At 49.6% G+C, this 13,174-nt stretch overlaps 1 protein-coding gene across 3 annotated transcripts in view; it reads left to right on the top strand.

Moving 5' to 3' along the window:
- The window catches only part of LOC142260526 (calcium homeostasis endoplasmic reticulum protein-like), a 175,498-nt gene that overhangs the window by 82,896 nt on the left and 79,428 nt on the right, over nucleotides 1–13,174 (top strand). For 2 of the 3 annotated variants that reach the window (XM_075331974.1, XM_075331975.1), the window contains exons 10-12: nucleotides 9,802–10,237; nucleotides 12,516–12,754; nucleotides 12,922–13,055. In XM_075331974.1, the coding sequence (XP_075188089.1) occupies nucleotides 9,802–10,237; nucleotides 12,516–12,754; nucleotides 12,922–13,055 (809 nt within the window). The remainder of the gene's footprint in view (nucleotides 1–9,801; nucleotides 10,238–12,515; nucleotides 12,755–12,921; nucleotides 13,056–13,174) is intronic. The other variant, XM_075331976.1, reaches the window with a different exon arrangement.

Raw genomic sequence — 13,174 nt, 5'->3', positions numbered from 1 at the left:
CGCAGGCCGTGGCGTCCTTGCAGGCAAACGGAGTGATTGTCCCAGTTCCCGCTCAGGAACGGTTCAGAGGTTTTTACTCAAATCTCTTCCTAGTGCCAAAAAAGGATGGTACCTACCGGCCCATCCTGGATCTCAAGCTTCTCAACAAGCATGTCCGGGTGCGGCATTTTCGCATGGAGTCTCTGCGATCAGTCATTGCCTCTATGACCCAAAGGGAGTTCCTGGCGTCCATCAACATCAGAGATGCCTATCTACATGTGCCAATCGCAGTGTCACATCAGTGTTGGTTACGTTTTGCGATAGGAGAGGATCATTTCCAATTCGTGGCTCTCCCCTTCGGGTTAGCCACGGCCCCTCGGGTATTCACCAAGGTCATTGCGGCAGTGATTGCGGTCCTGCACCTCCAGGGGTTAGCAGTGCTTCCTTATCTGGACGACCTTCTGGTCAAGGGTACATCCAGCGCAGACTGTCAGCGGAGTGTTTCGCTCACTCTCGCCACCTTAGCCCAATTCGGGTGGATTGTCAATCTTCCCAAATCCACTCTGACTCCGACCCAGAGTCTCACATACCTAGGGATGCATTTCGAGACTTTGCCGGCACTTGTGAAGTTGCCCTTAATCAAACAGCAGTCTCTCCGGCTAGCGGTGCGCTCTCTCCTGAGGCCCCGCCGTTATTCCCTCAGGCGCCTGATGCAGGTGCTGGGTCAAATGGTGGCCTCCATGGAGGCGGTTCCCTTTGCCCAGTTCCATCTGCGTCCTCTGCAGCTGGACATTCTCCGCTGTTGGAACAAGCGGCCTTCCTCCTTACAGAGGTTAGTGGCTCTGTCGCCACGGACCAGGAGCTCTCTTCAGTGGTGGCTTCAACCCCTCTCCCTGTCCCAAGGGCGCTCCTTCCTGACTCCGTCCTGGGTGATTCTCACCACGGATGCCAGCCTTTCCGGCTGGGGAGCGGTACATCTCCACCACAGAGCACAGGGCACTTGGACTCCGTCCGAGTCAGCCCTTTCAATCAATGTGCTGGAAACCAGAGCTGTGCTTCTATCTCTCCTAGCCTTTCACCACCTGTTGGCGGGCAGGCACATTCGAGTCCAGTCAGACAACGCGACAGCGGTTGCCTACATCAATCACCAAGGCGGGACACGCAGCCGCCTGGCAATGTTGGAGGTCCAACGCATTCTTCAATGGGCGGAGGACTCCAAGTCCACCATATCCGCAGTCCACATCCCTGGCGTAGAAAACTGGGAGGCAGATTATCTCAGCCGTCAATCCGTGGACGGTGGCGAGTGGTCCCTGCACTCGGCAGTGTTTCAGTCAATCTGCCGCAAGTGGGGCACTCCGGACGTGGACCTAATGGCATCCCGTCACAACAACAAGGTTCCGGTTTACGTGGCTCGCTCCCACGATCCTCAGGCCTTCGCCGCGGACGCTCTGGTTCAAGACTGGTCCCAGTTTCGTCTGTCCTACGTGTTTCCCCCTCTAGCTCTCTTGCCCAGAGTCCTGCGCAAGATCAGAATGGAGGGCTGTCAAGTCATCCTCATTGCACCGGGCTGGCCCAGGCGAACTTGGTATCCGGACCTGCTCCAACTGTCCGTGGAGATGCCGTGGCATCTTCCGGACCGTCCAGACCTGCTCTCGCATGGTCCGTTTTTCCGTCGGAATTCTGCGGCACTCAAATTGACGGCGTGGCTCTTGAGTCCTGGATTTTGACGGCTTCTGGTATTCCTCCTGAAGTCATCTCCACTATGACTCGGGCCCGTAAGTCTTCCTCCGTCAAGATCTATCACAGGACTTGGAAAATTTTCCTGTCCTGGTGTCGCTCTTCTGACCATTCTCGTTGCCGACCCTTCTGTCTTTTTTACAGTCCGGTCTGCAGCTAGGACTGTCCCTCAACTCTCTCAAGGGACAAGTCTCAGCTCTATCAGTGCTGTTCCAGCGGCGTCTCGATACGCTTTTAGAGATTGAGTATTAGAATGGATACTTACATTATTGACTGATTTGTCTGGCCATGCGTCCCACCACCCCTGACGTACGTTTCGCCGCTGCTTTTTGAAAAAGCAGCGGCGAAACGTACGTCAGAGGTGGTGGGACGCATGGCCAGACGAATCAGTCAATAATGTAAGTATCCATTCTAATACTCAATCTCTAAAAGCGTATCTTAAATACTTTATCTGCAACGCATATCTCTGCTGTATTGCCCTATCATGTATACATAGATAACGAGTGCCCTTTGTTGCGTTATCAGCGTGATATATGGGGATTAGTCGCTGGTAGATGGTGGTGATGCAGTGGCTGAATTGTGTCTTATCATATATACAAATCAGCAGGTGCTGAGTAGATATATCAATAGATGACAATGATTTAGCCGTGCGTGTGATCTGCTTCAGTATACCAGTGACGTTTAGAGGGTATTGGACTATATATCTGTCCACCTCAATATGCCGCGCTGATGAAAGCATAGAAGAAGGTTAGGTGATGATATATTGGGCAGCAGCAGTGATATACCCATTGAGATTAGTCGTGTATGTCTGGATGACTAATTGAAGGTTGCTCTCTTGGGCATTCTTTAAGATTATATGTTGATGCGGAATCATTATGAGGTTATACACCATATGTCAATGTGAATAGACACTGGATGTAATTTTGATCTGATTAGTATCTATGTATAAATACTGGATGTAATTATCCTGTGTTTGGATTTAAGATACGTTACATATAGGATGGTGATGATATGCAAATATTCTGGAACCATGTGCCCCCCAGGTGGCTCTCTTGTTTGAAAAGTGTATATTTGTGAGTTTATTGATAATAAAATAATATTTCTTCGGCGCTCCATTGGGAGACCCAGACGATCGGGTGTATAGCTACTGCCTCCGGAGGCCACACAAAGCATTACACTAAAAAGTGTAAGGCCCCTCCCCTTCTGGCTATACACCCCCCGTGGGATCACGGCTGCTCAGTTTTCAAGCTTTGTGCGAAGGAGGTCAGACATCCACGCATAGCTCCACTGTTTAGTCAGCAGTAGCTGCTGACTATATCGGATGGAAGAAAAGAGGGCCCATACTAAAGGGCCCCCAGCATGCTCCCTTCTCACCCCACTTTTGTTGGCGGTGTTTGTTAAGGTTGAGGTACCCATTGCGGGTACGGAGGCTGGAGCCCACATGCTGTTTTCCTTCTCCATCCCCCTGAGGGCTCTGGTGAAGTGGGATCTTACCGGCCTCCAGACTCTGAGGCCGGGCTCCATCCACAGACCCGGAGATCCTGCTGGATACGGAGCTGGGTACCATCAGGGACAAGGCCCTGCAACATTCAGGTACTCTGTGTCCCCGTGCAGACAGGCACAGACACACTCCAGCGTTGCTGGGTGTTCTAGTGCGCCGGGGACAGTAGCGCTGTGCGCCTGGGTTTTACTCACTGCAGCTTAGCTGAGTGAGTTTATGTGGGGAACTACCGCGCCGGCCGCCATGGAGACAGCGGCGCGGCTGAGACTTGTGGTGCGCCGGGGACTTCGCGCCGACCGTGCTTTTACGACGGCAGCGCTGATAAATCTAGTCCCCGGCTTCTGCGGCCTAGTTACGTTCGTTCCCGCCCCCAGCCCTGTCAGTCAGGGCAGGGGAGAGACGCTGTACAGTAGTCAGCGCCGAGGGCTGGAGTCTTATTTACATACTCCAGCCCTCTCACTGGGCACAGTGGGACGCCAGTTCCCGCTCTTTGTCTGCAGCACGCCCACGGCCCGCCCCTCTTCACAGGACGCCGGCAGCCATTCCTGCACGCAGTCTGAGCTGGAGAACGGACATAGCCCTGGGAGACCCAGACAGGGTGACCACACAACCGCTATTAAGCGGGCGGTAAGCAGCACCTAAGTGCTGTCCCCACTAGTGCCACAGTGTTGTTTTGTGTACTTTTGTTTGTACATATATATTTATATATTGCACTGTACGGTCGCTTCTTGGCTTATACCCCTATATTGCTCTGAGGAGACAACAGCATGTCATCCGCAAAAAGCAAGGGTGCCAAGGCACGGGCTTCATATGCTGCCTGTACCGCGTGTGGGGCTGATCTACCGGCAGGTTCCACTGACCCCCATTGTGTGCAATGTTCGGTCCCTGTGCCACTTCGTCAGCCGGAGTCTATGCTAGTAGTGGCCCAGGCAGAGACGCCTGTGAACCCTGCCCCGGTGACGGGGACAGAGTTTGCAGTTTTTGCTGATAAGATGTCTGTGACTATGACAAAAATTCTAGAAACCTTGCAGTCCAGGCCGGTCACTCAGACCATGGGCACTGCTGATTCAATGTTCCCCGGTCCCCCTCAGTTGGAACTAATACGTGCTCCAAGGGGGTCCCAGGCATCACAGGCTGAAGGCTCTGACTCGGACGACAGTCCCAGGCAGCCTAAGCGAGCTCGCTGGGAGAGACACTCGGCGTCATCACGCTGGTCAGGGTCTCAGCGAGAGGATTCTCTGTATGATGAGACAGAGTTAGGTGATCAGGAGTCTAATCCTGAGACCGCTCTCAACCTGGATACCCCTGATGGTGACGCCATGGTGAATGATCTTATAGCGGCCATCAATAGACTGCTGGATATTTCTCCTCCAGCGGAGGATGCAGCAGCACAGCAGGAGAAATTCCATTTTAGGTATCCCAAACGTAAATTGAGCTCTTTTCTGGACCACGCGGACTTCAGAGAAGCAGTCCAGAAACACCATGCTTTTCCAGATAAGCGTTTCTCCAAACGTCTTAAGGATACACGTTATCCCTTTCCCCCTGACGTGGTCAAACGCTGGACCCAGTGTCCAAAGGTGGACCCCCCAATCTCCAGGCTTGCGGCTAGATCCATAGTTGCAGTGGAAGATGGGGCTTCACTTAAAGATGCCAATGACAGACAGATGGACCTTTGGTTGAAATCTGTCTATGAAGCTATCGGTGCGTCGTTTGCTCCAGCATTCGCAGCCGTGTGGGCACTCCAAGCTATTTCAGCTGGTCTAGCGCAGGTGGACTCGATCATACGTCCATCAGTGCCGCAAGTGGCGTCCTTGACCTCGCAAATGTCTGCGTTTGCGACTTACGCTATCAATGCGGTCTTGGACTCTACCAGCCGTACGTCAATGGCGTCCGCCAACTCGGTGGTTTTACGCAGAGCCTTATGGTTAAAAGAATGGAAAGCAGATTCTGCTTCCAAAAAATGCTTAACCAGTTTGCCATTATCTCAAGACAGGCTGTTTGGTGAGCAATTGGCGGAAATCATTAAACAGTCCAAGGGTAAGGACTCTTCCTTACCCCAGCCCAGATCAAACAAACCTCAGCAGTGGAAGGGACAGTCGAGGTTTCGGTCCTTTCGAGGTTCGGGCAGGACCCAATTCTCCTCGTCCAAAAGGACTCAGAAGGAGCAGAGGAGCTCAGATTCCTGGCGGACTCACTCACGTCCAAAGAAAGCAGCCGGAGGAACCGCTTCCAAGCCGGCTGCCTCATGACTTTCGGCCTCCTCTCTCCGCATCCTCGGTCGGTGGCAGGCTCTCCCGCTTTTGCGGCATTTGGCTGCCACAGGTCAAAGACCGGTGGGTAACAGACATTTTGTCTCACGGGTACCGGATAGAGTTCAGTTCTCGTCCTCCGCCTCGGTTCTTCAGAACTTCCCCACATCCCGACCGAGCCGATGCTCTTCGGCAAGCGGTGTGCTCTCTAAGGGCAGAGGGAGTGGTAATCCCTGTTCCTCTTCTGGAAAGAGGTCAGGGTTTTTACTCCAATCTATTTGTGGTGCCAAAAAAGGACGGCTCTTTCCGTCCTGTTCTGGACCTAAAACTGCTCAACAAGCACGTGAAAACCAGGCGGTTCCGGATGGAATCCCTCCGCTCCGTCATTGCCTCGATGTCTCAAGGAGATTTCCTAGCATCAATAGACATCAAAGATGCTTATCTCCACGTGCCGATTGCCCCAGAGCACCAGCGTTTTCTACGCTTCGTTATAGGAGACGACCACTTTCAGTTCATAGCCCTGCCGTTTGGTCTGGCGACAGCCCCACGGGTTTTCACCAAGGTCATGGCAGCAGTGGTAGCAGTCTTGCACTCTCAGGGACACTCGGTGATCCCTTACTTGGACGATCTACTTGTCAAGGCACCCTCTCAAGAGGCATGCCAACACAGCCTGAACGTTGCGCTGGAGACTCTCCAGACTTTCGGGTGGATCATCAACTTTTCAAAGTCAAATCTGTCACCGACCCAATCACTAACATATCTTGGCATGGAGTTTCATACTCTCTCAGCGACAGTGAAGCTTCCGATGGACAAGCAGCGTTCACTACAGACAGGGGTGCACTCCCTCCTTCAGGGCCAGTCGCACCCCTTAAGACGCCTCATGCACTTCCTAGGGAAGATGGTGGCAGCAATGGAGGCAGTTCCGTTTGCGCAGTTTCATCTGCGCCCACTTCAATGGGACATTCTCCGCCAATGGGACGGGAAGTCGACGTCCTTGGACAGGAAAGTCTCCCTTTCCCAGACGGCCAAGGACTCTCTTCAATGGTGGCTTCTTCCCACCTCATTATCACAGGGAAGGTCCTTCCTACCCCCATCCTGGGCGGTGGTCACGACAGACGCGAGTCTGTCAGGGTGGGGAGCAGTTTTTCTCCACCACAGGGCTCAGGGTACGTGGACTCAGCAGGAGTCCACCCTTCAGATCAATGTTCTGGAAATCAGGGCAGTGTATCTTGCCCTACAATCCTTTCAGCAGTGGCTGGAAGGAAAGCAGATCCGAATTCAGTCGGACAACTCCACAGCGGTGGCATACATCAACCCCCAAGGCGGGACACGCAGTCGGCAAGCCTTCCAGGAAGTCCGGCGGATTCTGATGTGGGTGGAAGCCACGGCCTCCACCATATCCGCAGTTCACATTCCCGGCGTAGAAAACTGGGAAGCGGACTTCCTCAGTCGCCAGGGTATGGACGCAGGGGAATGGTCCCTTCACCCGGACGTGTTTCAGGAAATCTGTCGCCGCTGGGGAAGGCCGGACGTCGATCTAATGGCGTCCCGGCACAACAACAAGGTCCCAACTTTCATGGCACGGTCTCGCGATCACAGAGCTCTGGCGGCAGACGCCTTAGTGCAAGATTGGTCGCAGTTCCAACTGCCCTATGTGTTTCCCCCTCTGGCACTCTTGCCCAGAGTGCTACGCAAGATCAGGTCCGATTGCCGCCGCGCCCTGCTCGTCGCCCCAGACTGGCCGAGAAGGTCGTGGTATCCGGATCTGTGGCATCTCACGGTCGGCCGACCGTGGGCGCTACCAGACCGGCCAGACTTACTGTCACAAGGGCCGTTTTTCCATCTGAATTCTGCGGCCCTGAACCTGACTGTGTGGCCATTGAGTCCTGGATACTAGCATCTTCAGGATTATCTCAAGGGGTCGTGGCCACCATGAGACAGACTAGGAAGCCCACGTCTGCTAAGATCTACCACAGAACGTGGAAGATTTTCTTATCCTGGTGCTCGGCACAGGGAGTGCCCCCCTGGCCATTTGCATTGCCTACTTTTCTTTCCTTCCTGCAATCTGGTTTGGAAAAAGGCTTATCGCTCGGCTCCCTTAAAGGGCAAGTCTCAGCGCTATCGGTATTTTTTCAAAAGCGTCTAGCACGACTTCCTCAGGTACGCACGTTCCTGCAGGGGGTTTGTCACATCGTCCCTCCGTACAAACGGCCGTTGGATCCATGGGATCTGAACAGGGTACTAGTTACTCTCCAGAAGCCGCCCTTCGAGCCTCTGAAAGATGTTTCACTTTCCCGGCTCTCACAGAAAGTGGCCTTTCTGGTAGCGGTCACGTCTCTTCGGAGGGTATCCGAGCTGGCAGCGCTGTCATCCAAAGCTCCCTTCCTGGTTTTTCACCAGGACAAGGTAGTGCTGCGCCCGATTCATGAGTTTCTCCCTAAGGTGGTATCCTCTTTTCATCTCAATCAGGATATCTCCTTGCCTTCCTTTTGTCCTCATCCAGTTCATAGGTATGAAAAGGATTTGCATTTGTTGGATCTCGTGAGAGCACTCAGAATCTACATTTCCCGCACGGCACCCCTGCGCCGCTCGGATGCACTCTTTGTCCTTGTCGCTGGTAAGCGCAAAGGATCGCAGGCTTCCAAATCCACCCTGGCTCGATGGATCAAGGAACCAATTCTTGAAGCCTACCGTTCTGCTGGGCTTCCGGTTCCATCAGGGCTGAAGGCCCATTCTACCAGAGCCGTGGGTGCGTCCTGGGCATTACGACACCAGGCTACGGCTCAACAGGTGTTCCAGGCAGCTACCTGGTCGAGTCTGCACACTTTCACCAAACATTATCAGGTGCATACCTACGCTTCGGCGGACGCCAGCCTAGGTAGAAGAGTCCTGCAGGCGGCGGTTGCCTCCTCGTAGGAGAGGGCTGTTTTGCAGCTCTAACTTGAGGTATTACTTTACCCACCCAGGGACTGCTTTTGGACGTCCCAATCGTCTGGGTCTCCCAATGGAGCGCCGAAGAAGAAGGGAATTTTGTTACTTACCGTAAATTCCTTTTCTTCTAGCTCCAATTGGGAGACCCAGCACCCGCCCTGTTTCCTTCGGGATTTTTGGTTTTTTCGGGTACACTTGTTGTTCATGTTGAACGGTTTCAGTTCTCCGATGTTATTTCGGATTGAATTTGTTTAAACCAGTTATTGGCTTTCCTCCTTCTTGCTTTAGCACTAAAACTGAGCAGCCGTGATCCCACGGGGGGTGTATAGCCAGAAGGGGAGGGGCCTTACACTTTTTAGTGTAATGCTTTGTGTGGCCTCCGGAGGCAGTAGCTATACACCCGATCGTCTGGGTCTCCCAATTGGAGCTAGAAGAAAAGGAATCTACGGTAAGTAACAAAATTCCCTTCTTCATTAACGATATTCTATTAATTCACTTCATTCTTGGCCGGTAATTCGGTGTCAAGCTTGTGTTTAGTCAGATTCTATAGAAGTGTATATAAGTAAGTGGACTTTGGTGATTAATTGCCACTTGGACTAGCCTGCATACCTTTTCGAAGCACTACCAAGTGCATGCTCATGCTTCGGCAGATGCGAGCTTGGGCAGACGCATCCTTCAGGCGGCTGTCGCCCACTTGTGAAGTTAGGCTCCGCCTACTTCTTAGTTTTTCTGTTTATTCCCACCCAGGGACAGCTTTGGAACGTCCCATGGTATGGGTCTCCCAAAGGAACGATAAAGAAAAAGAGAATTTTGTTACTTACCGTAAATTTTTTCTTATAGTTCCGTATTGGGAGACCCAGCTCCCTCCCTGTTGCCTGTTGGCAATTTTCTTGTTCCGTGTGTTCTCACCGGCTGTTGTCGTGGACAGAGTCTCCGGTTGTTCCGGTTCTTACTCGGTTCTACTTGTGGGTGGCTATTCTCCTTCAGCTTTTGCACTAAACTGGCTAGGACTGGCTACCAGGGGGTGTATAAGCTCAGAGGGAGGAGCTACACTTTTAAGTGTAGTACTTTGTGTGTCCTCCGGAGGCAGAAGCTAAACACCTATGGTATGGGTCTCCCAATACGGAACTATAAGAAAAAGAGTTTACGGTAAGTAACAAAATTCTCTTTTTTTATATTCACCCCCCTTTTTCCTTTTCTCTTGCGCCACATATTTTAGAAATGATTGATATTACACGTGGTGACGCTTCTAATGCAAGATATTCATATTGTGAGTGCCACCGAATGAATGAATGTGGAGGGTTTTTTTTGGCACATCTGTGGTGTATGTTTGTGATTTTGAGCACATTTCAGCTTTGTTAAATTACTATCATTAAATTCTTGTCATTTTAACTTTATCTATAGCCCTGTGATCAGCCCCCTTTTCCTCATCATCAGGGCCCCCCTCATTGCCCTCCATGGAATAATAGCCACGAAGGCATGTGGAATGACAGAGATCCTAACTGGAACAATGAACCTGAACCAGCATGGAACAATCAGCGGGAACCTCCATGGAATAACCAGTTTGATGCTCCTTGGAGTAACCAGCATGAGCAACCTCCATGGGGTGGTGGCGGTGCTCAAAGAGACCCACATTTTCGCATGCAGCATCCTCCACATTTCCGGGGGCCATTTCCTCCTCATCAACAGCACCCTCCACAGTTCAATCAGCCACCTCATCCTCATAATTTCAACAGATTTCCACCACGTTTTATGCAGGATGACTTTCCTCCACGCCATCCTTTTGAGAGACCACCCTTCCCTCATCGTTTTGATTATCCTCAAGGAGACTTTCCTGCAGGTAGTATTGATTATAGTCCACCCTGTTAATGTTCACTTCTCTATTGAACAATAGACTAAAAATATTTGGATGCTTTATGTAAATGGATTGTTTTCTTATGATGGTAAAAGAGGGAGGTTAAGCTATTCTTAGTTGTTAGGCCTGTGCCCACAATCAGTGTTAGCAGTGTTTTGGACGCAGTGTATTTTCCCTGGGTCCAAAATACTGCGATGTGCAGTACAAGCACAATGAATGGGATTTATAGAAATCTCATGCCCACTGTGCTTCTTTTAGCGCTCTGCAAACTGACCTGCTGCACAGGCTTCTGAGCTGCACTATGTCAACTCATTCTTGTGGAGACGCTAGTGTTCTCAGCGGGGAGAACACTATATATATATATATATATATATATATATATATATATATATATATATATATATATATATATATATATATATATATATATATATATATATATATATATATATATATATATATATATATATATATATATATATATATATATATATATATATATATATATATATATATATAATATGTATGTATGTGTATATATGTGTGTGTGTTTAGATCTGATGAGACTTGTGTATTTACTGTGAAAATCAAAGGATTGGCTGTATAATCCTTTATAAAGTTTCCTCAATTTCCGCCCACCTGCCTTAATTGACGACCTCTCAGTGACCTCAAAATTATACAGCAATTCTGTTAAGATTGGTGTACTTAGGCTAAGTTCACACTTCCGTTGTTTTGCATCAGTCACAATCCGCCGCCTTGAGGAATTACGGTATCCTGCAAAATATTTTGCAGGAATCCTGTTTTTCCCCATAGACTTCTATTAGTGACGGATTGCGACTGATGATGCTGCGTTGCATCCGCTGTGTCATGGTCAGTCGTTTTTTAACTGACCGCCGGGCGGGAGCAACACAGCCTGTAACGTTTTTTGAGCAGTGCGATCCGTAGGATTTTGCTGCGCATGGTCTCTCTGGCTTCCTGCCCCCGTAACCAGGATAAACATCGGGTAACCAAGCAATGTGCTTTGGTTAATTACCCGATATTTACAGTGGTTACGGGGGCAGGGAGCCCGCGCTAAGCTGGTATCCAAGATAAATATCGGTTAACCAAGCAAAAATTTGCTTTGCTTATACCCGATATTTACCCTGGATACAGTGTGCAAGGAGGCCGACACTTCCCCACTCGGCTCTGCCCCCTCCCGCACTCCCCATGTGTACACGTACACACACACACTCACACTTGTCCCCAGCCCTGCAGTCCCCGCGGCACTGAAGTCCTCAGCTCCACGGCTCCGCCCCCTCGCACTCCGCCCCCTCTCCGCACTCCGCATGTACACACACACACACACCTCTCACTCACCTGTCCCCAGCCATACAGACCGCGGCACTGACGTCCTCAGCTCCGCCCTCTGAACTCCGCCCTCCGCCCCCAGCACACAACGGAGTCCGACAATGAAATTCTTTCTTTGTCATCCGTTGTCATCTGTTGTACAACGCATCAGTCACATGCGTCAAGCGACGCATGTGACTGATTCAAAACAACGGAAGTATGAACTTAGCCTTACTGTGAAAATCATTATCCGGTCTAATCAGTTTGTGATTGTTTTGCAATATCTGCTGACAGATTAGCTTTAAATTACTCCATAAAAAATGGCACAAATGAATCTTGCATGTTAGGCTAAGTTCTCCTGTCCAGTAATCGTCTGTTAGAATGGATCTAGCAGCAATCCGTTGGAAAAATAGTTGTGCAGACAACATTTTGGTCCATTTTGAAGTAACTGATTTCAGCTGGATCCATTATCTTTGATATGAAGCTGCTCCAGCAAGCAAAAAACAGATCCTTTACAAATGAAAGAAAAACTGAGGCCGAACTCAACTGTTGTCCATAGACTTCAATGTTAAAAAAAAAAAAAAATACGGCTCCTGCATAAATTGGTTGTTCATTTATAAATAAGGTTCTCTCTGCACAATTGTTTTGCCCACAGATTGCTGCTGGACCCATTGTAATGGTTAATTACTGAACATAGTGTTAGAATCTCTTATCTATTGATATAACCGTGTAAGATTATATTAGATATTACTACTGTAAATGCTTCTACATTTTCCATATGTGGTAGGAGCTTGTACAGTAAAATATAACTTTTATCTACCTTATAAGACTTATTAGGTGTTAAGCAGTGAGCAGGTTCCCTAAACGATGCATGGAAATGACTTATTATAGATAACGTTTTATTTTATATCACTTAAATCAATCTGAACCTCTTTAGAAATGGGACCGCCACACCATCACCAAGGCCACAGGATGCCGCACCCTGGCATGAATGAACATCCTCCATGGGGAGGCCCCCAACACCAAGATTTTGGCCCTCCGCCACATGGTTTTAATGGGCAACCACCTCACATACGTAGACAAGGACCTCCACATGTTAATCATGATGACCCAAGCCTTGTTCCAAATGTTCCTTACTTTGATCTCCCAGCAGGACTTATGGCTCCATTGGTTAAGGTAATTGCACTTAGTAGTCACCAGTTTTAATTATGTAACCTCAAGAAATATTTATATAGCAGATATATTTACATGGTTAATCCAATATATTTACAAAATGCCTCTTTTTTTTTTTTTTTTTTTTTTTTTAACATTTTCATGATCCTTTTCATATCGCTTCTCTGCAGTTGGAAGATCATGAGTACAAACCTCTTGACCCCAAGGATATCCGTCTCCCTCCTCCCATGCCTCCAAGTGAAAGACTTTTGGCTGCTGTTGAAGCGTTTTACAGCCCTCCATCACATGATAGACCTCGCAACAGGTTAGTTTTTCTTGTATGGTGTACCCAATACTTGGGAGATCTTTCAGTTGTAAGGAGGCCACACTTGTTTAATCTATACCAATTAATTTTTCTTCGGCGCTCCATTGGGAGACCCAGAC

This window comes from Anomaloglossus baeobatrachus, unplaced genomic scaffold (assembly GCF_048569485.1).
Source record: "Anomaloglossus baeobatrachus isolate aAnoBae1 unplaced genomic scaffold, aAnoBae1.hap1 Scaffold_120, whole genome shotgun sequence".
NCBI classification, from domain to species: domain Eukaryota; kingdom Metazoa; phylum Chordata; class Amphibia; order Anura; family Aromobatidae; genus Anomaloglossus; species Anomaloglossus baeobatrachus.
Note: the sequence above shows the minus strand (reverse complement) of the source record. Positions and strands in the feature narration are given on the sequence as shown.